Consider the following 27,972-nt stretch of genomic DNA (forward strand, 5'->3'; position numbering starts at 1 on the left):
GTTCCTTATACCTTTTTCTTTTCTTTTTTTTGAAGAAGATTGGCCTTGAGCTAACTGCTGCCAGTCCTCCTCTTTTTTGCTGAGGAAGACTGGCCCTGAGCTAACATCCATGCCCATCTTCCTCTCCTTTATATGTGGGACACCTACCACAGAATGGCTTGCCAAGTGGTGCCATGTCCACACCCAGCATCTGAACCAGCGAACCCTGGGCCTCCAAAGTGGAATGTGTGCACTTAACCACTGCACCACCAGGCCGGCCCCCCTTATACCTTTTCACTGCCCCTTTGTCCTTCAGGTTCCCAGCACTTTCATCTTGTCTGAGTTTCTTTCTATTAAAGATAGGGGAGAGAATTTGAAAAACATTTATAGAAAAGTACCAGAAAATTAATGTATTATTGTAATCACAAAATTTTTAATTATTTTTAAAGTACTAGAAAAGGATGGCTTTTAAGTATCAGTTATAATGATCCTTGTAGCTGAATGCTTAAGTCTGCATCAAACAAGGGTCTTGGGGTAAATTAATGCTTTACTTAGGGTGCTATATTGAACTTGGGGCTCCTTTTTTATATAACAACTTTATTACGATATAATTCACATACCATACAATTCATTTAAAGTGTACAGTTCAGAAGTTTTTAGTATATTTATAGAGTTGTGCAAGCATCACCACAATAAATTTTAGGACATTTTTATCATGTCAAAAAGAAACCTTGTATTCATTATAGTCACTATCCAATTTTCCATAAGCCCCTCAGCTCTAGGCAGTCAGCAGTCTACTTTCTGTCTCTTTGGATTTGCCTATTCTAGACACTTTATATAAATGGAATCATAGTATATATGGTTTTGTTGTGACTGGCTTCTTTCATTTAGCATCATTTGTGGTTGTAGGTTTTTTTTTGTATTTTTGCTGAGGAAGCTTCGCCCTGAGCTAACATCTGCTGCCAATCTTCCTCTTTTTTTTTTTTTTTTTTTTTGTATGTGAGCCACCACCACAGCATGGCCACTGACAGTCAAGTGGTGTAGGTCTGCACCTGGGAACCAAACCTGGGCCGCCCAAGTGGAGCACACTGAACTTAACCACTAGGCCACTGGGGCTGGCCCTAGCATCATGTTTTTAAGGTTTATCCATGTTGCAGTGTTTGTCAGTGATTTATTCCTTTACATGGCTGAATAATATTCCATCTTATGGATATACCACAATTTATTTGTTTGTTCATCAGTTGATGGACCTGTGGATTGTTTCTACTTTTTAGCCATTATGAATAATACTGCTGGAAATATTTGTGTACAACTTTTGTGTGGACATATATTTTCATTTCTCTTGTTTATATACTTAAGAGTGGAATTGCTGACTCATATGGTAACTCTGTGTTTAACCTTTTGAGGAACTGCCAGACTGTTTTCCAAAGGAGCTGCACCACTTTGCTTTCCCAAGGGCGGTGTATGAAGGTTCCAGTTTCTCCACATTCTGGCTAACATTTTGCATTGTCATTTTGATTGTAGCTGTCCTAGTGGGTGTGAAGTGGTATCTTATTGTGGTCTTGATTTGCATTCACCTCATAGCTAATGATGTTGAACATCTTTTCACGTGCTTATTGGCCGTCTGTATATCTTTGGATAAATGTCTATTCAGAATCCTTTACTCTTTTTTTTCCTTTGGTGAGGAAGATTGTCCCCGAGCTAACATCTGTTGCCAATCTTCCTGTTTTTGCTTGAGGAAGATTGACCCTAAGCTAACATCTGTGCCAATCTTGCTCTACTTTATATGTGGGATGCTGCCACAGCATGGCTTGATGTAGGTCCATGCCCAGGATCCAAACCCGCGAACCTCAGGCTGCCAAAGTAGAGCTAGCGAACTAAACCACTACGCCACTGGGCCAGCCCCTACCCATATTTTATTTCTGTTGTCTTTTTATTGTTGAGCTCTGACAGTTCTTTACATATTCTAGATGCAAGTCCCTTATCAGATACATGATTTACAGATATTTTCTCCCCTTGTAACGGCTGTCTTTTTACTTTCTTTATGGTATCCTTTGAAGCTGAAAAGTGTTTAATTTTGATGAAGTTTGACATACCTATTTTTTTCTTTTGGTATTGTATCCCAGAATGCTTTTACTTATCCAAGATCATGAAGATTTACACCTAAGTTTTTTGTCTGAGTTTTATAGTTTCAGGCTTTATGTTTAGGTCTTTGATCCATTTTGAGTTAATTATTGTATATGGTTGCAAAAGGGTTCCAGCCTCACTCTTTTGCATGTGGATATCCAGTTGTCCTGGCACCAGGTGTTGAAGAGAATATTCTTTCCCCATTTTCCAAAATTAATTGGCCTTAGCGTGTATGAGTTTATTTCTAACTCAATTCTATTCTATTTGTCTGCATGTCTATCCTTATGCCAGTACTGTACAGTTTTGATTACTGTAGCTTTGTAGTAAGTTTTTATGTTGGGAAATGTGAGTCTTCCAACTTTGTTCTTCTTTTTCAAGATTGTTTTGTCTGTTCTGGGTCCCTTGAATTTCCATATGAATTTTAGGATCAGCTTGTCAATTTCTGCAAAGATTGGGGTTCTTTTTAGAAGAGGAATGACTATATATGTATTTTAGGTTTGTATGTAAACGAGGAATGTATAAATGTAAAAGATACATGAAGCAAAAGAGGAACAAAATTTAAAAGGTAGAAAAATAAGATTCCCACTGAAAAACTGAAAAAAAAAAAAAGGCTGAAGGAAGGCGAGGGGTAGCTCTGATAACGTCTTCAAAATAGATGAAGAGTTTATAAGGAATGAGATTAGCCTTTTTGTTTCCATTGCTCTGTTGCAAAAGGGGATGGGCTTAACTTAGAATATTTTGGTTAAAAATAAGGAAGATATCGATATCCCTACTGATGTTACCAGAAGGGGCTATAAGAACTCCATCTCGTAATCTACTGAGTCAGAAAGTGGATCGTCGTGTTTAGTAATTTCTGAGGGGAGATAGAATGAATTGGAAGAGCTCCTGAAGTGTCTTCTGCTTTTAAAATTCTGTTCTAATGTTTGATGGCAAAAAGTTATATTAAAAATGTCTTTATTCTGTTAATTCATGAATTAATGACAGTAACTTTAAATTGGGTTCAGAACAGCTACTATATTGCTTCATATAAAGTTTACGTATGTAGTAAATGACTTGGGAAAGTAACCCAGCTGTTAGATCTTGTTTTCAAAAGATTAGGTAAGTTGGTCCTACGACCACTGACTATCCTCAGAATTCTAGCTTGTGGATAAATTGAAGGGAATGTTGCAGATTCTTGTTAGGATTAGGAGTTCCCTAGTTTAGAGATGAGGAAATTTCCAAGCATAGCAAAGATTCTCCAATAGGAAACCTTGAGGTGGAATGAATAAATATGTTTGTGATTGTGGAGGATATGACATCATTCTTGCCTTGGAAAAGCTTACAGTTTAGTTAGACAAGAAAAGTTACCTAACAATATAAAAATCAAAACTAGTAATACAAGTAATATATACAACATCACAGTACCTGATTAAAGAAAATAAGTATCTTATGTATCAAATGTGTTTATATGCCATATCTTTTCAGAACTGGAGGTAATAAACGGTGGTTTGTTGTTGTTCCATGTGTATTTTTGTTTTTCTTGTTTTCAATTGAGCATCTATTTGTCAGGCACTATTTTGGAGACCTTACTTATACTCTCATCTAATTTTCCAAAAATCCTATGAATTAGATTTTTAAATTTTATAACTTAGTGTACTGTAAGGCTCAGAGAAGTTACGTAACTGCCTAAGATAATACAGCTAGTAACAGGTGGTAGAAATATGAATTCAAATGTGTTTAACTTCTCTCGGTTACAGTGCCTTTTTTTAAGATTAAAAAAACAAAACAGAAAAGTAAGATCAAAAGGAGGAGGAGAAGTAAGCAGTTAAACTAACATTAGGATAAATGTAGTTGCTATGATTAAGCTCAAATTTAGCTCAAAATTTTCAAAACAAAATGTTGAGAGAAAATTTTTTTTAGATTTGCTGACACCAGGACAACAAGGAAATTAAAAATTATATTAGAAAGAAATTATTTGATTTATGGTGCTAAATTTTATTTGTAAATGGAATTTTATAAAAAGGAATCTGATTGATGTTGGGGACATTGCCTGTTATAACAATTTTTATAGCAAATGCAGAAACACATTTAATATAGTAGAGCTTTAAAAAAATTTTTGACTAATGCCAAGGACTTAGCATTAAAGTACAAATCAGTGAATTCTGTGAGGGAATAAACTACTATCATTCAAGCATTATGTTTCCTTTGTGTCCCCAAGAGCTTTAAGTGTAGTATTTAGAAGACTTAAGGAATGGTGCTTGGTCTGCCCTTTATTAAAAACTTATAATTTAACTACAATAAAGAAGAAGAAGAAGAAGAAAAAAGCTTATGTTTTTCACCCATACTTTTTTTCTTTTGAGGACGATTAGCCCTGAGCTAACATCTGCCAATCCTCCTCTTTTTGCTGAGGAAGACTGGCCCTGAGCTAACATCCGTGCCCATCTTCCTCTACTTTATATGTGGGATGCCTACCACAGCATGGCTCGTCAAGCAGTGCCATGTCCACAGCTGGGATCCGAACCGGCGAACCCTGGGCCGCCCAATCGGAGCATTTGCACTTAACCGCTCTACCACTGGGCCAGCGCCTTCACCCATACTTTTGATTAAAGATAGATTTGAGGTTATTTTCTCTTTTGAAAGCCTAAAACTATCTCGTAGACCTGAGGGAACTATTGGAGGTAAAGTGTGCAAGCAGGTTCTGCACTATCTGGCGGTGAGTCTTTGTAAAATTTTAACTTTGGCCAAAGCACAAAGTTGCTTTTTCTAAAGAAGATGCTTGATTTTAGAAACATAAGTAAATGAATAAATATATTAAATGGAACACTAAAACAAGTGCCTTTGCACTTAATTGTTGCCATTCTGTGGTTTATGTCAACAAAGACAAAGGTTAATCTGAATTTTCCCAACATAATTTTAATTTTTGGTAGGGAAAATAGTTATCCTTTCATTTTATATGAGATTGTGCAATTCAAACTTGGAATCAGACTGGAATATCTGCTACACTTAAGAATCAGGTCAGGATACCTGATGATATTACCTTTCATATTTGAGGGTGTTTTGTATTTGTTTGTTTATTTATTTATTTATCTATTTATTAGGGTTTTATATGACTGGAAGGAAAGATTGAAACAAGGGTGTGAAATTATTCAGAGTACTCCCTATGGACGCCCTGCAAATATTAGTGGCAGTACCTCATCACAAAGAATTTATATCACTTACCGAAGAGCCTCTGAAAACATGACTCAGAATACTTTGGCTGTCACAGACATATGTATTATTATACCCAGTAAAGGAGAAAGCCCACCACACACATTCTGCAAAGTCGACAAGAATCTCAATAACAGTATGGTAAGTGACTCTTTTGCACTGATAAAATTAGCCACCGATGAAAAGAGCATAATTTAAAATAAATCTTGTGGGACAGCAGCATAGCACAATTACTGAATAAAAAATATGTTTTTAAAGATGTTGGATATTTTATCTTTTGGAGAGTACTTTAGTTGTACTTTCAAAGGGAGCTGTGCAAAAAGCTCTCCTTTTTTGTTAAAAAAATAATTTTTTCTCCCTAGCCAAGGCTAACCCCTCTACTTGTGCACTAGATCCCGTATACTTACCTGGCTTATATGGCTTCAGCAATTCTCTCTACTCTTGTGAATCCTCGTTTTTTTCCTCTATTGGATTGTTTTCCTCCAGCATGCAAAGCATATTGCAGTATCTCCCATCTTTACAAAACTTCTTGGTACCTATATCCTCATTCATCTATTACCCCATTTCATTGTTCTCCATTACAAAAAACATCTCAAAAGTATGAGTATGTTCTGTCCTCGTCCTCACTTTCACTTTTTCCAGTTAGGCTTTTGTCTCCATCATTCCACCAAGATTGCTCTTGTTGTGGAATCCAATGATCGGTTCTTCACCTTAATTTTTCATGAAGTTTTTTTGCTTTTGTTTTGTTTTGAGGAAGACTAGCTCTGAGCTAGCATCTGCCAATCCTCCTCTTTTTGCTGAGGAAGACTGGCCCTGAGCTAACATCCATGCCTGTCTTCCCCTACCACAGCATGGCGTGCCAAGCGGTGCCATGTCCACACCCGGGATTCAAACTGGTGAACCCTGGGCCGCTGGAGCGGAACGTGCGCACTTAACTGCTGCTCCAGCGGGCTGGCCCCCAGGAAGTTTTGACATAGATGATCACTTTTTCCTTCTTGAAACAGTGGCAGAGGGGCCGGCCCCGTGGCTGAGTGCTGAAGTTCTTGTGCTCCGCTGTGGTGGCCCAGGGTTTTGCCAGTTTGGATCCTCGGCGCGGACATGGCACCACTCGTCAGGCCACGTTGAGGCAGCGTCCCACATGCCACAACTAGAAGGACCTGAAGCTAAGATATACAGCTATGTACCCAGGGGAATTTGGGGAGATAAAGCAGGGAAAAAAAAAAGATTGGCAGCAGTTATTAGCTCAGGTGCCAATCTTTAAAAAAAGTAAAAAGAAACAGTGGCAGGAAGAGAAGATGTATTCTCTTCCTCTGTATTGTCTTGCTTTTTCCTCATACCTCACCAGTCATTCCCTTTCTGCCTTTGCTCAGGCAGAACCTCTCCCCAACCTGTACACAATGGAGTGCCCCAGGGTTCAGTCCTCAGACCATTTATCATCTAAACTCACTCCCTTGATGATCTAATCATTAAAATGCAGGCTATGTGTAGTTGACTTCTAAATTTATGTGTGTAGCCTGGACCTCTTTGATTGGTCATCTCTTCTTGGGTATCTTACCAAATAGATGATCTCAAATTGAACATGTCTAAAACTGAACTCCTGATGTGGCTCTCCAAATCTGCTTATCCCCATAGCCTTCCTCATCTAATAAGTGGAAATTCCACTCTTCTAGTTACTCAGGCTACATATCTTGAACTTGACCACTTCTCAACCTCTCCATTGCCACAACTCTGGTCCAAGCCATAATCAACTCTTAACAGGATTATTACAATAGCCTCCTAATTCAGGAGTCAGGCAAACTTTTGTATAAAGGGCTAAAGAGTAAGTTAGGTTTTCTGGGTCATATATAGTTTCTGTTGCATATTCATCTTTTTTTTTTTTTAAACAACCCTTTAAAAACGTAAAAACCAGTCTTAGCTTAGGTATACAAAAACAGGCCTCAAGGCAAATTCAGGCCATAGTTTGCCAGACCACTGGTCTAACTGATCATTGCTTCCTACAACCTATTCTTCACATAGCAGTGAGTGATCCTTTTAAAACATAAATTAGATCATATCGTTCCTCTGCTTACAACCTTTAATGGCTTCCCATCTCACTCTTAGTAAAAGCCAAAGTCCTTCCAGTGGCCTTACTGCTATGTGTGATCTGTGATTGTCTTTGTTCTTTTATTTCTGTTTTAAATTTCAGAAAAAAATGTGTACTTAAAAAAAAGAAATTGAGAAGGGGAGCAAATTGTAGATCTATGAAGTAAAAAGTGAAAGTTCTTGTTTCTACTTCCATCCTTTATAATCCTTTGCCAGAATTAACAATTAACGATTTGTCTTGTGTCCTTACAGATCTTTTTGTGTGCACGTATGTGGAGTATATATAATATGGATAAATTCATCCTTTATTTTTCAAAAATTAGAAATTTCTGTATATTCTAATATAAGCTTTTTTTCACTATCCATCTTTATCAGTTAATATAACTCTCTGCTTAATTCTTTTAATGATTGTATAGTATTCCCAAAAATACAAATGAATCATTAATACAAGTTATTTCCAGTTTTTCCCATTACTGATAATGCTGGTATGTGGGACACCTCCACAGCAGGCCTGGTGAGTGGAGTAGGTCTGCATCTGGGATCTGAACCCGTGAACCTGGGCAGCCAAATTGGAGTGTGCAGAACTTTAACCACTTGGCCACTGGGCTAGCCTGGGAAGTTGATTTTTAAAACTTATTTATCTTCTCTTCTCTTAAGCTAGCAACATGAGAAACACTGAAGGTTTAGATAAAGCTAGAAGAGGAAGAACTGGAGTGTATTGATATGTGACTAGATACAGTGCACATTTTGAGACCCTGAAAATGTTTTTAACCCCCTCAGTAAGATAGTAAAATAGATCTCTTCTGTGTGGTGGTTAAGATTAGCATAGCCTGGTAGTTCAGAGTATGGACTCTGGAGCCGGAATATCTGGATGTGAATCCTTTCTCTGACACTTGCTGACTGTATGACATTGGGCAGGTAACTTAACCTCTCTGTGCCTCAGTTTCATGATTGTGAAATGAGAATGATAATAGCATCTACCTTATAAGCTACTGAGGTGATTAAATGAATTTAAAACCATGTCCCACCATATATAAGAAAGCACACTATATGTGTTAGCTTGTTATCTATAAGCATCTTTGAATTCCACATTTTCTTTAAGAAAAATCTACAATTTTAAGGTAGTAGCATTATTTTGTTTAAAATGTTTAAATAGGTAATTCAAAAAATGGGTATTGACGGAATCTAAATTGTATCCTAAAAGAATTATTTGCAGCTATGTGACCTCTAATTAGATGACCATCTTTGGTCAACAGCCATACATATACGGAATGTCCTATTCTTTCATGCCATCCTTGTGTATTGTTTTGATTTGGTGATGACGTGTCAGTTGGAGAGATTATGGTGGAGGAAGAAGATCACAGTAGCAAATAGAATTTTACAGGCCTTATGTGGTACTGATAGTGTTGGCAAGAAGGGTTTTTGAACTTTTCCGTGATATGCTATCCAGCTTCGCATCATTTCAGATTTGGTTTGGTATTTTAGCAAGACTCTACAGGCTCACAGATACTTGCCATTTTCCCATTGGTGAATTTTCCATTTATTTTGTGGATATGTTGGTTTTGGATTCAAAATAAATTAAAAATGTCATTAGAACCATTTTTAGGTCTTACTAGTTAATCAAAGTGTTCAAGGTAGACTTACTGCATTGAAACTAAAACCAGAGATAAGGAGTTTCTATTTTTTCTTATCCTGAAACATTGGTCCTGGTATTGTCAGAGAGCATTTATTCTCTACTAAAAGAATAAAGAGGCAATGTAACATAGTGTGAACCGAATGGACTCCAGCTAAGCTGCTGAGTTTGAATTCCAGATGTGTGTCTTGGACGAGTTCCTTGACTCTTTGTGCCTCAGTTTCCTCATTCATGAAATAGGGATAAAGTAGTACTTTATTTCACAGGCTTCTTGTGAAGATTAAATGAATTAATATTTATAAAGAACTTAGGATAGTGCCTGGCACATAGTAAGTGCTATGTGAATTATTAAGTACTCCGGTGGTTAACTCTGCTTAATCACTCCCTTTTGTGTGTATTTAATGTCTGGGAAAGAGCTTTTCTTTCTTTTTTTTTTTGTTTTATTGAGAAAGAATTGACATACAGCAAAGAAGAGCTTTTTTAATTTTATTTTTGCCCAGTGTTTAAGCTCCCCTTAAGTTCTTTAGAAACATTACAAGAATAAAAACCTCTAAAATGTTTGTTTTCTTATTCTTAAATCTAGTATCAGTCCTGAATGTAGAGAAACTTCCTTGATCTTAGCAGTAGATGTCTTTTTATAAGCAACATGTTGTGGTTTATATCTATTAGCAATCTTTGTTTCCATTAACTATAGGTGGTAGTAAAAGCAAATTTAGATCTTTGGAGTAGTTGTACAATGCCTTCTCTTTCAGAAAAGCTAAAATAGACATACAATGTAGAAAATTTATTTTCATGTATATCTAATATATACATAAAGAATCAGAAAGTGGTTAGGATTAAATTATTGATGTGTTGATAATAGCCAGGAGTATAGCTATATAACTTACTCTTATTTTGGAATATTAGGTAGCTTGAATGAAGGCTATCTACTAGGTTTCTAAATCAGGAGAAGAAAAACCAAACCAAAAAACTAATCTAATGGACATGAGAAAATGTGTGTTGAATCTCTTCTTGAGTTCCTATATGATTTTTGTACCAGGCTTACAGTTTTGACCTCAAAAAAATCCACCCCAATCTGTACCCCTAATAAGCTAATGGAAAGAGTTTTCAAAATTATTAGTTTTTAAGTTTTGAACCATAAGCCTTAAGTGGTTTGGACTTTGATTTAGAATAGAATCATAATATTTTAGAGCTGGAAGAGAACTTAGAAGTAGTCATGTTGTCCAAAAATGCAAAAATTGTAGTTAAGGATACTTAGTCCTGGTGCTTTGATTCACACAGCTAATTCTTGCAAATTTGGGACTATGTTCTCAGGTTTTGACTCATTGAGAGTATTTTTTTTTATATTCTATCTAAATAGCTGTTGTTTTACAACCTTTCAAGAGTGTCAGTATTTGATTCAGCAAGTTTGTTTAGAAAAGTAATTATTAACAAAGCAAGTAATTAAATCATGTGCCTAATTCCTGAAAAAAAAAATGCATCTGAAAGTATCTTTTTGCCGTGGTAAACCACCATATGGATATTTTATAGGTTAAACATGTAAAGTATTTTTAGAACAATGGCTCCTCCTGCTTTCTTTTTTGCTGAACCTTGTGTGTGAAAAAATTTTGAAAACCCTCTTATAGTTTTGATGTCCATGGTTCTTTTCCTCCAGAGCCCCATAACTTTTGCTATATCTCAAAGTCCCTGTTATTCATTTTAGAATATTCCTTTTGGTTTCTACCATATCCAAATGGTCATGTACCTTTTTATCATCACAAAGGTTCATTAAAGGTTTTTTGTTATCTCTACCGGTCTGGCTTATTTGGAACTGGAGTTGAGACTTTTCAATAGAGGGCCCTTTTTTTTAATAAGTATTTTACCCACCTGATAAACTAAAAGTCCAGTTTGCCTACCTTCATAACATCCACTTGACTTTTATGCATTTATTCCTTTGATGCAAAAATATGAAAACACTTATAAAAATGAAATCCCAACACAGCAATGAGCATAGTTTAAAGAATAAATGGGTGTTTCTTATAGTAGGCACTTAATATTTAGAAAGTATTTCTTAAAGTAAGTTTATTTTCTCTATATATTTGTCTTTAGTGCTGTGAATCCGTCCTCATATACTGGTTTGTGCAGGCACTCTCTGTCATGTATGCACAGACACATCCTCTCACATTCATTCATTTAACAAATATTAAGCATTGCTACATAACAGGCACTGTTTTCGGTGCTGCAGATACAGCAGTAAACAAAACAAAACCCTTATCATAGTAAACTTATATTCTAGTGGTGGGAGGAAGATAATAAATAAGAAAATATACAGAACGCTAAATGGATTATAAGTGCTGTGAAGGAAAAAAGCAAGACAGAGTTGACAAGGAGGACTGGGCAGGGTAGAGGGAGGTAGATATAAGCTGATGAAAGAAGGGCTCTCTAATGAAGCAGTATTTGAGTTGATATCTAAAGGAGGTGAGGAAGTGTGCTATGTGAATATATCTGTCACCACCTAATGTCAAGTGGTGACATCTCCCAGTTATATCTTCATTTTAGACCTCTCAGTTTAGCTCCATTTGATTCTTCACTTGGATATCTGATAGATATTTCAAACAATATGTCTAGGGGCCAACCCAGTGGTATAGTGGTTAAGTACACATGCTCTGCTTCAGCAGCCCAGGGTTCACAAGTTCGGATCCCGGGCATGGACCTACACACTGCTCATCAAACCAAGCTGTGGTGACATCCCACATACAAAATAGAGGAAAATTGGCACAGATGTTAGCTCAGGGACAATCTTCCTCAAGCAAAAAGAGGAGGATTGGCAACAGATGTTAGCTCAGGGCTGATCGTCTTCACCAAAAACAAACAAAAAACCAACAAACTTAATATGTCTAAAACTGAACTCCTTTTCTTCACCCCAAAATCTCCTTTACCCACAATCTTCCCCATCTCAGTTGAAGCTGGCACTAGAAGTTGAGACTCCTTTGAGAGTAGCTGTTATTTAGAACCGTGGGACTGAATATATGAGATCATTAAGAGAAAGTAAAGAAGATATCACATTTAGTGATCAAGAAAAGAGAGAGGATGACACAAAGGAGACTGAGTAGTGGCTGGACATTTGGTGAGGAGGGACCAGGAGAGTGTGATACCTCAAAAGCTGAGAAAAGAAAATGTTTCAGGAAGGGAGTCATTAGTGGTGTCAAAATCTGCTGAGAGATTTAATAAGATGAAGAGTAGGAATCAGCTGTTAGATTTGGCATCATAAAAGTTGTTACAGTGTTCTTTAAGGGAATGGTGGGATACAACCTGATTTGGAATGGATTCAGGAGAAAATGGGAGATAAGGAAATGGATATGGCAAATTACAACTCTTAAGTTTTGGTATGAAGAGTTGCAGAAAAAATCTGGCAATATCTGAAAGGGGTTGTGGAATCAAAAGGAAGGTATGCACATGAGTAGATATTTCTTAGTTTATCATTTTTGCCCAAAGGTTGGACTTAGAATAAAATCTAAATTGTTGTGGCTTAGTTTGCCTTAAAGCGTCAAGTTTTCCTCATGTTATTGCTGTTGTAAGGGAAAAGAATGTTAAATTTTACTTCTGAAAGAAAAATGATCAATAACTCTAAGAAAATGATGACAAAATAACCAGCTGAAAGTAGCTAACAGAGAGAAATCTGTTACTACATCTTAGATAATATATACTGGAGAGATCAAAGAGCTTCCATTTTATTAAATTACTACCTTTTAAAATTAAGTATTTCCTTTTTTTTTAATTCAGTGGGGACCAGCAGTGTACTTATGTTATAAAAAATCGGTGGCAAAGACTAACACTATATCTTATAAAGCTGGTAAGTATAATTTTTCATGTAATTCTTCATATAGAAATGTATTGTGGGGGCCAATAAGAGTAAAGAAAAAAAAACATCTTACCATATGTTAGTGTCAGGACTGGGACTAAAACCCATGTCTTTTGATTCTGTTTTGTCTTCATCCATACATTTATTGGATACTTAATGGAAGATTAATTTTGAAAGAAGGCAGGGTTTTTTAAACATTAGGTTTAAATAGATAACTAATAAGTTTTTAAATCAGTAGAAAATGTGGAAAGAATATTTTTCTTTTAAATTGTTTCTTTAATATTTATATTTAATCAGATCTGTAGTTCGTATGTAATTATGTTTCATAATAATCTGAAATATTGTAAACTAATTTGTGATTTTATAATGCATAGTTGAAATTTTCAATTGCCGGAAACATCAAAATATCAAACATACTGGTCTTATATACAAGAGAGCAGATTCAGCCTTTTAAAACATTTATTTTTAAAATTAGTGACGTAGACTCTGACCTTTTTCTTCTGCCTTTGATTTTCTAGGATCTACAATTCATCACTATTTCTGTACTTACTTAAAGGCTACACTGTTACCTCGTGACCTGAGAGAGTAGTGGACAGTTAACTAGATCCTCATGGGACGTACTGGCTGGCTAGCATATAATTAGAGAATTTTAGCACTGCCTTGGACCTTAGTGTATCTAGTTTATCTCACTTTATAGATGAGAAAACCATAGTCCTATAGGTATGTGGTTTGTCCAAAGTCACACAGATAATAGTGGCAGACCAACCACTCATACTCCTAGTTTATCATTTGTCTTTAAGGTCATGTCTAGTGATGGTTTCCACTTGACTTTAAGAGTTCAAGGTCACGGAACCTATTTTCTATTTCTAGTCCCACAAAATCCAGTACAAGACTCTGCTTGGAGGATGTGTTCAATAAAAGATGCCTGGACCACTTTCTAGACTAGTCTATTTAACAAAAAAGCATAAGCCCCTTGAAACTCTATCTTCATATAATCTGGGATTATTCAGAAGCTAGGTTTGAGTTGATACTAGTCTGAAGACATTGTAAATATGCAACTCATCTTTTTATGAGTATTCTTTTTGTATTTGTGCTAGAAGTTACATATACACTCCTATAGGATATCTTTTTTAATATTTAAAAAACCCCTGAGGGAAAGTTACTGAGAGCTGATGAAGTGGTTATGTACAGTTAACCATATTGAAAATTTCAAGAAATGGCATATTCACATGCTTTAAGGTAGCATGACCACAAACTGAATTTTAGGAGTGCACATGTTTTTTGGGGGTTTTTTGAGGAGGATTAGCCCTGAGCTAACATCTGCTGCCAGTCCTCCTCTTTTTGCTGAGGAAGACTGGCCCTGAGCTAACATCCATGCCCATCTTCCTCTACTTTGTATGTGGGATGCCTACCACAACATGGCTTTTGCCAAGCGGTGCCACGTCTGCACCTGGGATCCAGACCGGCGAACCCTGGGCCGCTGAGAATCGGAACGTGTGTACTTAACTGCTGCGCCACCAGGCCGGCCCCAGTGTGCATGTTTTTATGCATGTTTCTTTAGAATAATCTTTTCTTGTTTCCCTTACTTAGCCTTTGTGGATGAAGCTTGATAAAATTAAGCAGTTAATATGAGTTGTTATAATATTTGAGGATTAAAATCTATATGAATCCTACTGAAGCAGAGTTATTTGATGAACACATGTGTAATGTTTTGATCTTCCTAATGTTTTTAAATAATAAAGCATTTTAGCATCATTCAGATTATGAGCACCTAAATTCAAAAGATGATGACCTAATATTTGTTGTTGTTTTTATAGGTCTAATTTGTAGATATCCTCAAGAAGATTATGAGTCATTCTCACTCCCAGAATCTGTTCCCCTATTTTGTTTACCAATGGGTGCAACTATTGAGTCTTGGCCACCAAATAGCAAATACCCTCTCCCTGTATTTTCTACATTTGTGTTAACTGGAGCCTCAGCTGAAAAGGTACTATGTGTTTTAACAAATGATATCTGAAAATTTCTTGTACATTTCATATCTTAAGTTTCATGTAATGCAAGGAACAGTAGAAAAAAAAACTGGTTAAATTGAATCTATTATACATACCTCTTCCGCTTGGTTAAAATAACTGTATCCAGAGACATAGGAAACAAGAATTTTCATTCTGTCCCGTATACTCAAATGGTTTTTCTGTGAATATGGTGAAAGATTTTTTTCATCAAATGATGATCCTTCACTGCTCCATTTTCTATGATACAGAAGCTTTGAAAGTAATACAAAAGACATTGTTAAATATTCAATGCTATTTAGAATCATGGACTATTATAGTTAGCAAGGACCTTGGAAATCATCTAGTCTAGCATCTTCATTTTATAGGTTGGGAAATTGAGGTCCAGAGAAACTCAGTGAATTGCCTAAAGCCAGAATTAGTACTTTATCTAAAATTTTGTCCCTCTGTCTACTAATTATTTTCAATTATTTTCTTCTCGAGAATATTGACCAATTACTTTCACTCTTTACAAAAACAAATGCAATTTAATTAAAACACTTTTTTTCAATAAAAAGAGATGTAAGAGTAGCACTGTGTAGTTTTTTTTAATGTACTTCAAGAAAGCAAGAGTGATATCTGTTTACCACTATGTTCCTGGTACCTGGCACCTTGCCTGGCTCATAGGTATAGAATGGCTCTTAAAGGCCTGGCTTGTAATGGCTCACCATTAAATATTTAAGTACTGATGTGATTTGAATAAATGATATAAAGTGAATTTATTAAATGCATTACTTGTTTTCCAGGTCTATGGTGCTGCTATTCAGTTTTATGAACCATACTCTGAGGAGAATCTCACAGAAAAACAGAGACTTCTTTTGGGTTTAGCTTCATCGGCAGATGGGAAGTCTGATAGTTCCAAAACAATTCACACTAATAAATGCATCTGTCTTCTTTCTCACTGGCCTTTTTTTGATGCATTCAGGAAGTTTCTGACCTTTTTGTATCGTTACTCCATCTCTGGACCTCATGTCCTTCCAATTGAGAAGTAAGTTAGAAACCTTCTTGGTTCAAAATTTGGCACATCTTTCTATTAAATGTGGTATATTTGTACTGGTAATTGAATAAATTTTGTGTGGAGACTAGATTTCTCAAGAGTTATTTGAAAAAAAGAGTTTGGTTGTTTCAATCAGGTAATATTTCTCTATTATGTTTTTACAATCATATTATTTTAAATCATTTTATCTCTAACAAAATGAAATAAATGTTTCATTTTTTGATGTTCTTGTGAAGTTTGGAGATCCTAATTAGAAATTTTTTTACTGTCTTTGTAATTCTTATTTTACATATAATTTGGGTTTATTATGGACCTTTAAAAATATTTCTTACTGGAGGCTAGCCCAGTGGCATACTGGTTAAGTTTGCCATGCTCCACTTTGGCGGCCTGGGGTTCGCAGGTTTGGATCCTGGGCATGGACCTAGCACCACTTGTCAAGCCACGCTGTGCTGGCATCCCACATAAAGTAGAGGAGGATGAGCGTGGATGTTGGCTCAGCAACAATCTTCCTCAAGCAAAAAGAGGAAGATTGGCGACAGATGTTAGCTTAAGGCCAGTCTTCCTTATACACACACACACACACACACACACACCCCAAAAAAATTCATTACTATTTTAGATATCATGAATTTAAAGGAAAAATTAGATAAATTTATTCTTTTTTAAAAAAATTTTAATGATTTGCTCTCAGATCACGAAAACTGAATAATAGTTTCATGCAGTAAGTTCTGATGCAAATGAGATCTAAATATCTCCATTGTCTATTTGACTGTTGTTTATTTTATACCATTTATCACTTTAGCTCTTTTGTGTTCTTGGGCAGAATTCTCTGACTTTAACGACAGTTAGAAAGTGATAGAGTTATCATAGGAACATTCAGTGTACAATATTACTCTTTAATTTTTCCTTCTACTTTTCTACTCTCATCTCAGTATTCTAATGCAGCAATTCTTAAGTTTTTTGGTCTCAGGACCCCTTTATACTCTTAAAAAAAATGAGGACCCCGAAAAGCTTTTCTTTATGTATTGTATCTGTCAAAATTTACTATAATAGAAATTAAAACTGAGAACTTTAAAAGTATTAATTTGTTTAAAAAAAAAACAAAAAACCATTACATGTTAACATAAATGTATTTTTTTAAAAAGTAACTTTTCTGAAACAAAAAAAAAGTGAGAAGATCGATGTTGTTTTACATTTTTGTAAATTTCTGATGTCTGGCTTAATTGAACACAGCAAGGTTCTCATATATGCTTCTGCATTCAGTATGTTGCAGTATGTTGTTTGGGTTGTGGTATATGAAAAAGACCTGGCCTCACACAGATGTGTAGGTGGAAAAGGGAGGGCATTTGAATAGCCTTTTCTGAAAATTGTGGATTTTCTTTTTTGACACTGCACCAAAACTTGGCAACTGGAGTTTATTACAGGTTATTTGCAATGTGGAATCTAAAACTTTAGCAATGAACTTTCTTTCTCTGTTACATTAAATTCTATTGGTCTGTCTCACTCTTTGAGTGGAACTTTTGCACCTGCATGACTTTGTGGCATTGTATATTGGTCATTTATAAAATACTGGTTCACTGAGTTAACAAAGATACTTTTAATTATCAATATTAAAAAATCACATTTGTTAATATCATCCCTGTCTCATCAGAGAGATTTCTGAGTATTGAGAAATTGTCCAGTTCATGGTGGCGAAATTCTAATTTTTCCTTGAAAGTTTGAATTTAATTATTGGCGACAAGTACTGTGAGTTATTTTTCTTGAAGCAGTAGGCTCACTTCATTCATTTTTATATGGAAAATATCTGCTGAATATCCAACATTGGATAACCTTAATTTGTCAATTGTTCTTTCAAGGAAAAATGGTATTCTATAGGGGGAAAAAAATCCCAGCTGCTTTTCCTTGAGACAACCATCTTACTTTTTATGCAGCAGAAGTGCTTTATGCGTACTTCCCCTGTTGTCACGTAGGGTATTTTAAAAAGTGTACGCTGCAGGATCAGAATTTAATAAAATTAATAATGTTTACTGCTTCATCAAAGACATTCGTAAGTGAAACTAAATACAATTACTAATACAGTTTGGTGCCACTACCTTGATTCATAATAAGGTGCCAACAGTTTTATCCACAATGTTTTTGTACCATCAGTGCAAATATAAACACAGTGAAAAAGGCAAATGGTGTCTTAGTATTATTATAAAAATACTTTTAGGGGCTGACCCGGTGGTGCAGCAGGTGAGTGTGCATGTTCCACTCTGGCGGCCCCAGGTTCACCAGTTGGGATCCCGGGTCTGGACATGGCACTGCTTGGCAAGCCATGCTGAGGTAGGCATCCTACATATAAAGTAGAGGAAGATGGGCATGGATGTTAGCTCAGGGTCAGACTTCCTCAGCAAAAAGAGGAGGATTGGCAGCAGATGTTAGCTCAGGGCTAATCTTCCTCAAAAAAGAAAATAGTTTTGACGTTGCAAATCCTCCCTGAATGAGTCTTGGGGCTCTTTAGGTGTTTGTGGAACAAACACTTTGTTTTCTGCTGTTCTGACTACTTCAGATAATTCAAGCGGATGTGTGTCCTCTGGAACTCATTCCCCTTATCTTTTTTTCTTAGATTGTGAGTACCTCAATAGTAGAAACTGGGAGTATATGCCTTTTTTATAATTCCCATCATGTCTGGCAGTGTTTTTCTTATACATAGGAAGCAGTCAAAACATGTTTGTAAAATAAAAAAATTTCTCTTCTGTTCTCTGTCTAGTTGAAATTAACTCAGTTGTGAAACCAACATGATTTTGAAATAACATTTAAAAGTAATGCAGTAATAAAATAACTTACTCCTTAAAAAAAGGATTTTCACTATTGCCTTTTTCTTTTCCGTAGTGTTCAAAGAACTCATCAATCTAGCTTTTTGTTCATTTTCTTCTGGGAAAAAACCCATAAAATCAATAATAGAATTTTTAACCTATAACCTATTGTTAATAGAAAGTATATTGTTCATCTTTTAGAAATGGTTAATTTTTCTGGAGTACTCTGGTTGTTTCACTTTTAAAATATGAGCAATTGACTAAAAAATATATTGCAAATGTAAGAGTTAGCCTCTTTGGTAATGTCCACATCTCTGATATGTTGTAGATTATCTACTTAGGGAGAGGTAAAAGTTAGAATGGCTTTTGAGACAGTAAAAATATAAACATTATTGATTGTGAGCAACTATTGTTATGAAAAGTGATTGGATTTAGGTAGAAGCAACTTTAATGAGACAAAGGGTTTTTGGTTGTTGTTTGTTCATTTGTTTTCGTAGCAGCAGAGATTTCGAAATTATAGGTACACAAAACTTTTGACTCAATTTGGACTTGTGACATGTGGACCTTTATAGCATATGATATTCACTTTGGAATCAATTGGGTTTTTGTTTGTTTGTTTTTAAGGCATATTTCTCATTTTATGCATAAAGTTCCTTTTCCATCTCCTCAGAGGCCACGGATTTTAGTTCAGGTAAGATTTTCCTGATATAAGTGCCCTGTTGAATGATTATTGGCTCCGTCAAAGTGTAACGTAAGAATAACTGTTTTAAGTGGAGGAAAAAAGAGAACTAGATGCCATTTCATGTTGGAGTTTGAGCTGTTATTGTTTTATTAATTGCCTCCCAGCAGACATCTAATGTTTCCCCTTAGATAAAGGGTTGAAGAGTTAACAAATAGACAGCAGTAGACATTTTGAACATACAAATAGGGACTTCTTTCACTAAATTTGTTCTCGGTGTTTGAAGGTTTGTCTGTGCCTTTGGCGTTTCTTCCCTAAGTTAAGTGTATTAGAATAAATATAAGGAAAAGTTGTGTGTTGTCATATATTGCAGGAAGGAGTGCTCATGTCTTTGTGACAGGGGGAAGTTTAAAATGAACATAAATTATTTTCCCCGTCTCTTTGCCCAGTTGACTGTATGTGTCTTCTTGTTTACATTTCTTTTTTGTTTGTTCTCTTCATGTGTAAGTTGTCTGCTTATTTAATCATCATTTATAAAGTGATTTATATAAAGAAAATGTTCTCATGTATTATCACTATATATGCTTTACTGTATTTATCACATCCCTTAATAGTGTATCATTCAAAATTAGAAATCATTTTGTAAATAGATATTTACAAATTTGTGGAAATGTGCATAAATTTGAAAATGTAGATAAGAATAGTTACATTATTATATTGATACAGTTAAAATGTCTAGAAAAGTATCATTTTGATAAACTTTTCAATCAGCCTACATATTCACATAACATCCCTATCTTACTTCTTGGTATTTAGTGTCAGAATATATGTAGCACACTCAATTTGAATATATGTAAAAGATTTGTTTTATAGCCAAAGTCGACAAATTTTTTTCTGTTGAGGACCGAACAGTAAATACTTTAGATTTATTTAGATAGTCGAAACTATCATCTCTGTTGAAATTATTCAGCTCTGCTCTTATTGCACAAAAGCAGCTATAGATAATACGGAAACAGAGGAGCATGCCTGTGTTCCAGTAAAACTTTATTTATAAAAATAGGTGACCTGTGCATTTGTCCTAGAGGCCATAGGTTTGCTAACCCTGGTTTTATGGTATTAAATGAATAACTTAGTCTTTAAGCACAAATTTGTTAAATGACATCAGGGGACCATTGAGGAACAGAAAAAAAGAGAGAGGATTCAGAGTAAGAAGAGAGAGTATTCAGAAGAGGTCAGTGATCAAAACATATTTTTCAGGATCTTAATAAGTGATATAAACAGTTCCTATACTGGTGAATGGGTATATTGAAACTTCATGGGCATCATCATTAGTCTATGTTTTTACCAAAAAGTGGTGTTTTGTTTCGGCCAGCCCCGGTGGCCTAGTATTTAAGTTTGGCACATTCCACTTTGGTGGCTCAGATTTGGTTCCTGGGCGCAGACCTGCACCACTCATCAGTAGCCATGCTGTCGTGGCAGCTCACGTACAAAAAGAGGAGGATTGGCAAGAGATGTTAGCTCAGGGCAAATCTTCCTTAGCAAAAAGAGGAAGATTGGCAAGAGATGTTAGCTCAGAGCTAATCCTCCTCAGCAAAAAAAGAGAAAAAAAAAAAGAAGGTATTTTAAAGTTCATCTTCATATTTAAAATACTTTATTTTAAATCTTTTTTCAGTTATCACCGCATGATAATCTGATTCTCAGTCAGCCTGTTTCTTCACCTCTTCCACTAAGGCAAGTAAAACTTCCTTTCTATTCATGTTTCTCCAAATCTAGTGTGAGCTAAAGTAACATTCAAATATTTTCTCTCTTTCCTAGGTAAAATTTCAAGTGTTGATGGAAATATTTCTCCTTTAACTGCTTCTTACTTAAATTCCCTTTACTTAATATTTAAATTAAAGTTCTTAAAGAAAGAAAAAAGAAAAACTTTTACAATAGAGTCTGGTGTTTTGTGTATCCATTTATTATCATCAAGTACTTACTATTACATAAATAGGTATAAATGTCTGTAGACTGTGAAAAGAATTATCTTTAGCTCTAAATATCCTCTGAAGAACGTTCAAATGCAGTTAATTTTAACTCTAACCGCCAAATAGATACTTATAATATTAAACTATGGAATAGAACAATATATTTCATCACCTTAAAAGTTCAGAGAAATTATGAAATGAGTTTTTTCTAAAGTATTATTTCTTGTGACTTAATTAGTTGTGTGATATTTCTAGCAGAGAAATAATTACAGTATAATTATTTTGTAGCACATACCTAAGGGAGACAGCTGCCATCTTTGACATTAATTTTGTAAGAATTGCAGATTATTTCATCACTAGGTCTCAGCCTACAGTGACCAGTGTTTTATTAACCTTTGGTTTGAGCTGAAGATAAACTAGAAATACGGACTGAGCTATGTAAAAATCGTTCTCAGTTACTCAAAAGGCCTTTTTAAAAAAATTTTTTGTTAACAATTTTATTGATAAATAATTCACATATGATACAATTCACCCAATTAAATTGTACAATTCACTATTATGTTCACAGAGTCTCCAGGTATCATAATAATCAATTTTAGAACATTTTCGTTTCTCGAAAAAGAAACCCTGTACCCTTTAGCAGTTACTCTTCCCTCATTCCTCTCATCCCTCTACAAACATACACATACACCTCCTCAGCCCTCGGCAACCACTAATCTACTTTCTGTCCTACAGATTTGTCTATTCTGAACATTTCATAGAAACAGAATCGTGTAATATGTGGCCTTTGTCTTTGGCTTCTTTTGCTTAGCATAATGTTTCCAAGGTTCATCCATGTTGTCGTGTGTATCACTATTTCTTTCCTTTTTGTTTCCAACAAATATTCCAGTATATGGAGATACCACATTTTATTTATCCGTTCATCAGTTGATGGACATTTGGGTTGTTTCTAGTTTTTGGCTACTATGAATAATGCTGCTGTGACCATGCACAAGTTTTTTGTGGACATATGTTTTCATTTTTCCGAGAGACTTTTGTTGATAGTTTTGCTTTACTTTAAAAAAGTTAATTCAGTGAAGCCAATTGTTTAGCATTATATAGACAACATACTGGTTGGCTTAGTGAATTATTTACATGGTTAACACAGTATTTTGTTACCATACAGAATATCTAAGTTTTGGTTATTTATTTGCTTTGTATATGTATATCATCACTTGTTAGCTCTTGATTTCATCTTACTCTTATCATTACAGTAGTAAAGATAATCTATCTATTTGTAAATCAACATTTAAAGATATGTATTTACCCTAAAGGAGGTGGACCTGTAAGTCATGTAATTTTTCTGATAATTACAGTGGAAGATGAGTTAGGTTAAAAAAAACTTCCATTAAAGGATTTGCTTTCAACCAGAGCATCCTTCTTGTAAATTGAATTCTTTATTTGAACATTATCTACATGGCATATCTTTTTATATAAAATGAAGCAGATGACTTTTCATTTGCATATTGAATACAATACAGAAGAATCAGATGATTTTGAAACCTCATAAAACTTCATGGTTTTCGTAGTATATTTCTATCACATCTAAATTTGAACATCTAATACAAATCCTACCCTAATCATGAACTTTTTTCCATTCTTTTGGATAATTAGGTGTTTGGATATTTATTTTTTTTGTTACATATTTTTTGTTTGGTTTGACAGTGGTGGCAAGTTTTCAACACTGCTTCAGAATTTAGGCCCTGAAAATGCTGTGACACTACTGGTGTTTGCAGTAACAGAACATAAGATTCTCATCCATTCCTTACGGCCTTCCGTGCTTACTAGTGTGACAGAAGCATTAGTGTCTGTGAGTATCACAGTTTCTTATTGGCAGTCACTTTCATTTTAAACTTCATTTATTCATATAGTTTAAAGCTATTGTAATGCTTAACCAAAATTCAGAGAGTAATGAATTTTTATGGTATGAAAACAATTTTAATTTTCCGACCATTAACACTAGTACTAATTATTTAATTCATTATCAAGTGTTAGGCATTAGGTATAAATATTTAAAAGACAATTTTTTACATGTGCTGATAAATTATGCTTCAATGTCAAACAGGTAAATATTCTCCCATCTTTTGTTTATTCAAGATGATTTTCCCTTTTCACTGGCCATGCCCGTATGTTCCTCTGTGCCCGCTGGCTTTAGCAGATGTCTTGAGTGCACCATGTCCATTCATAGTAGGAATTGATTCAAGATACTTTGATCTCTATGACCCTCCACCAGATGTTAGTTGTGTTGACCTGGATACCAATACCATTTCTCAGTAAGTACCTTTTAGTGATTCTACACCCAATAATTTACAACTTAATAGTATATTTAGGTAATTGTATATTTTATAAGTGCTAATTAGAATTCTTTTGATCTATATTGTTTTTATATTTGAGGTTATTACCATCTTTGAATGAGCTCTTACTGTACTTCAATGGGATAGATTTAGGATATCAGAGAAGATTTTATTGGAAGGAAAATATACCTTTAATCCTCAGATCTTTAAATATTAGAGAAACATTCTAATCTTATGCTTACTTAGAAATTTAGCAGAAGGGAAATTGAGGTTAGAAATAGAAAAGGTTTATTTCCCTTTAGTCCGATGAGTAAGGGTGAAATCATGAATTGAATTGAAATACTATTCCTTGATTAATATTTCAATCTCATTTCTAGTCTTCTGTAATACTACTAGAATAATAATACTTCATAGCAAAATTAACATAATGTTTTAAATAACGCATAATTTTATCACTTTTATACTCAAGGAATGTAAGGATTTTATAAATTTCCCTCTATATTGGAATAATATCTAAGTTGTAGCTACTGGAGCTATATGTTTTATAGCTTTTTTTATAATTCAATGTTTCTCTTGTATCCTTTATTTTCAGTTTAATCATACTTAAGCTATTCATGGAAGAGGAAATTGATGCAGTGACCACATTGCCTCCACAGGACATACTTAAAATAAATGTTAGTCTATCAATAAAGTCCAGAAGCTAGAATACCTTTTACAGCTTAAATATGCATATGTGAAATAGATTTTTCTCCATTTTTTTAATAAGCCTGTTTCATATTAAAGCCTTTTGATTTCATTCTGAAATTTTGCGTTAATTCTGCTATTGACATATGTCAAAACCTCAATTGCCTAAACCATTAGAAAAGTTTCGTAAAAAAAATAGTTTTCTATTATAAAGCATGCATGCAGTCAGAAAGCAGTAGAGTCAAAGATTCTTTACCAAGAATATTTAATTCTTTAAATATTAAAGTAGTATCTCTTTTCTTTGCCAGTTGTTAATATTACATGACATAGTGTTATTAAAAATTGAAATTAAGGGTGGTAAATGAGTAAATACTGTATTTATTATGGTAATAAGTTGCATTTTCCCTCTTTTTATGCTTTCCCTCAATTTGTTATAAGAATTTTTTTCTTGGGGCTGGCCTGGTGTGTAGTGGTTAAGTTTGTGCACTCCACTTCAGCCTGGAGTTCATGGGTTTGGATACCAGGCACAGACATACATACTGCTCATCAAGCCATTCTGTGGCAGCGTCCCACATACAAAATAGAGGAAGATTGGCACAGATGTTAGGTCAGGGTCAGTCTTCCTCAAGGAAAAAGAGGAAGATTAGCAACAGACATTAGCTCAAGGCCAGTCTTCCTCACACACAAACACACACACACGTAAATTTTCTTCTAATTGTTTTATCTTTCTTTTTGGTCACAAATGAGTTAAAGAATATAAGAAACGTGAGTTATTTGCACTAATCAGTAGTCTTCCTTCTTCATATTATCACCCTTCCAAACCTATGGGAGAACTAAACTAGTGAACTAACAGCTTTCTACTTTCCTTCATCCAGAATTTTTGGTGTCTTGCCCTGAAATTTGAAAAAAAAAACAAATCCTGAGTTATGGAATTTGTGGTTTCCTTTTCCCTCTCTGAGTCTTAGACACATATAAAATACAGAGTATGTTATGAATGTCAAGAAGTTTCTGAGGAAAGGGAAATTAATGTCTGATATGTGCTAGGTGTAAAGCTGTATGCATAGCTTAAATTATTTCATATTGTTCCCTATATTCTGTGAGGTAGTTTTTATTAATCCCTCTGACAGATAAGGAAACCAAAGCTTAGATTTTTAAGTAATTTATCAAAAGGCACATAGCTTAATCTGCCAGAACTAGATTTTGCAACCATCACTTTCTGGCTCCAAAACTAATACTTCTGCCACTAATTATTGGCTAACTATTTATGTAATAGTAATCTTGTAAATGGAAGTGATCATGAATAAAAATGCACATGGCTATCACAGATCTGAATTCAGGTACTGGATTAAACTCCTACCCAGCCAAGTTAAAGGTAGTAAGGGCAAGAAGAGGAAATTATGTAGGTAGATGTGATGAAATGATACCAAGATACTGTTCATTCATTTATGCAACAGATAAATCTTTTTTTTCCCAAGGAAGATTTGCCCTGAGTTAACATCTGTTGCCAATCTTTTTTTTCACTTGAGGAAGATTAGCGCTGAGCTAACACCTGTGCCAGTCTTCCTCTATTTATGTGTGGGTCACCACCACTGCATGGCTGATGAGTGGTGTAGGTCCACTCCCAGAACCTGAACCTGCAAACCCAGGCTGCTAAAGTGGAGTGCCAAACTTAACCTACTGTACCTTGGTGCTGGCCCCTACTACAGACACGTCTTGAGCACTCTTCCTTGCTAGGCACGGCGAATAAAAAGGCAAACCAAGCGCACTCCTTTCTCTTAAATTGCTCCTAATCTAGTCTCGCAAGGCAGGTGTGCACACAGTGAATGATGAGGCACATTGGACATGGTGCCATATAGCAAAGTTTTATCAAGAAAATAATGTAAAAAGGGTTTCTACGTTATGTTCTCGCTGTAATACATTATTCCATGCTCCTGGTCACATTATGAGTGAAATAAAACCTTCATAGCAGGACGTCTGCAATTTGACCCTGCCCTGTCTAAATTTTTATTCTCATTTATGGAAACATAGGATAGATTCCAAGATAGTTGTTCTTTGTCAGCTTAAGCTTTCCCGTCCACTCTTTTTCCTTTGTTTAGTTTTCAAAGTGATATTTGCCCTTTTTGTTCTGTGGGAAGTTTAGGAAACATAAAAAAAAGTTTAGCAAGTTCCACTGCACATCTGTGCTGTGTTGTTGTTGATGGTTAGAACATGAGCGATTTACTTTTCTTCTCCTTTTTCTCCATATTTTTCAAGTTTTCTAAAACGAGTAGTCATTGCTTTTGAAATAGAAAAAAGATTTAATAAATAAAGAATGGAATCAACAAAGCTATAAAGTCCAAAAGCTTTATAGTGTTTTATCACCATGTTCTTTTCTTCTCCTACCCCATATATAGTTTAAAGAGCAACTGTGTTGTTGTAATAGTTATAATAAAGGAGATTATAGGAGTTCCTTGTAGAAACCAAGATTCACTTTCAAGCAGATAGCCTCTTTTTTTGTTATAAAAGTACCTTGGAATGTTATACTTCATTCAAATAATTTAATATTAGGGTTTTTTTTTCCTGAAAGAAATAAATTTTACTTATAATTTTAGGAAACTAAGAAACTAAAGACACCAGAGTATTTTGATAAGCTTTATGGATCATAAGTTCATTGAAAGTCTCCTACAATGCTTCTACAGTTTTCTACAAATCTCCTCAGAATAGGATTTTCCCAATGTTTAGGTGTCTAATGACTCTTAAATGGAGTTTAAGAGTAATGACCACCACATTAAGCTTTGTAGTGATTAGCACAATTCCAGTACAAATGGAATTTACTCAGTACTGACATGATTAGAAATTTTTTAGCTGTATTTAATACAAGATTTTACTCTCATCTAAATTAATTTTTAAATATTAAACATCCCAATTTACCCCTGTAGTACTTTCTTCTGTTAACTAGACTGTTTTGTATGTGTTTTTTGTTGAATTTGTTTCTTTTTTCCCTTTTTCATGTGTAACAGGTATATAACCCCCCCCCCAAGAGTCCATTTAACAAATATATTATTGTTGTCATTTAATCTCAGACCTGGTGACAAGAAAAATGTAGCCTGGAAGATACTTCCAAAGAAACCATGTAAAAATCTGATGAACACACTGAATAATTTGCACCAGCAATTGGCAAAATGTAAGTGTATAACTTAATTAGAAAAGTAATTTAATCTGAGAAAAGGATTCCAATTATTTTGCCTTACTTTTGAAAGGTTAGTGTTTCTTTTATCTAACTGAAAGTTTTTACAATCTCAAAGGCAAATGAACATTAAAGCAAAATTTGTTAGAAACCTAATGAGAGATTTATAAAATTTATATTTTACATCTGTCATATTTTCATAGAACCATTTTAGAATCATAAAATCCAAAAAGAGGTTAAGGTGGTTGTTTTCTTTAATTTTCCCATTACTAAAATACCAGGGAAAAAATAAGAATTTCCACTTGTATATTTTCTTCATACAAAGAATGGAAAGTTACTTTTGAAAATCTAAGACAGATGGTTTAAATTATACTAGAAAATGTTGATGATTTCAGCAGGGTGAGAGCTAGGTTACATGCTTTTCACCTTCAGTGGATCTTAATGCTGTGCTT

General features: G+C 34.7%; 1 protein-coding gene across 19 annotated transcripts in view; it reads left to right on the plus strand.

Moving 5' to 3' along the window:
• The window catches only part of DENND4A (DENN domain containing 4A), a 109,670-nt gene that overhangs the window by 34,056 nt on the left and 47,642 nt on the right, over positions 1 to 27,972 (plus strand). For all 19 annotated transcript variants that reach the window (XM_070576612.1, XM_008522659.2, XM_070576663.1 and 16 more), the window contains 9 exons: positions 5,184 to 5,433; positions 12,770 to 12,839; positions 14,666 to 14,835; positions 15,643 to 15,884; positions 19,316 to 19,382; positions 21,043 to 21,101; positions 23,042 to 23,186; positions 23,474 to 23,649; positions 27,417 to 27,517. In XM_070576612.1, coding sequence (XP_070432713.1) covers positions 5,184 to 5,433; positions 12,770 to 12,839; positions 14,666 to 14,835; positions 15,643 to 15,884; positions 19,316 to 19,382; positions 21,043 to 21,101; positions 23,042 to 23,186; positions 23,474 to 23,649; positions 27,417 to 27,517 — 1,280 coding nt within the window. The remainder of the gene's footprint in view (positions 1 to 5,183; positions 5,434 to 12,769; positions 12,840 to 14,665; positions 14,836 to 15,642; positions 15,885 to 19,315; positions 19,383 to 21,042; positions 21,102 to 23,041; positions 23,187 to 23,473; positions 23,650 to 27,416; positions 27,518 to 27,972) is intronic.

This window comes from Equus przewalskii, chromosome 1, assembly GCF_037783145.1.
Source record: "Equus przewalskii isolate Varuska chromosome 1, EquPr2, whole genome shotgun sequence".
Classification (NCBI taxonomy): domain Eukaryota; kingdom Metazoa; phylum Chordata; class Mammalia; order Perissodactyla; family Equidae; genus Equus; species Equus przewalskii.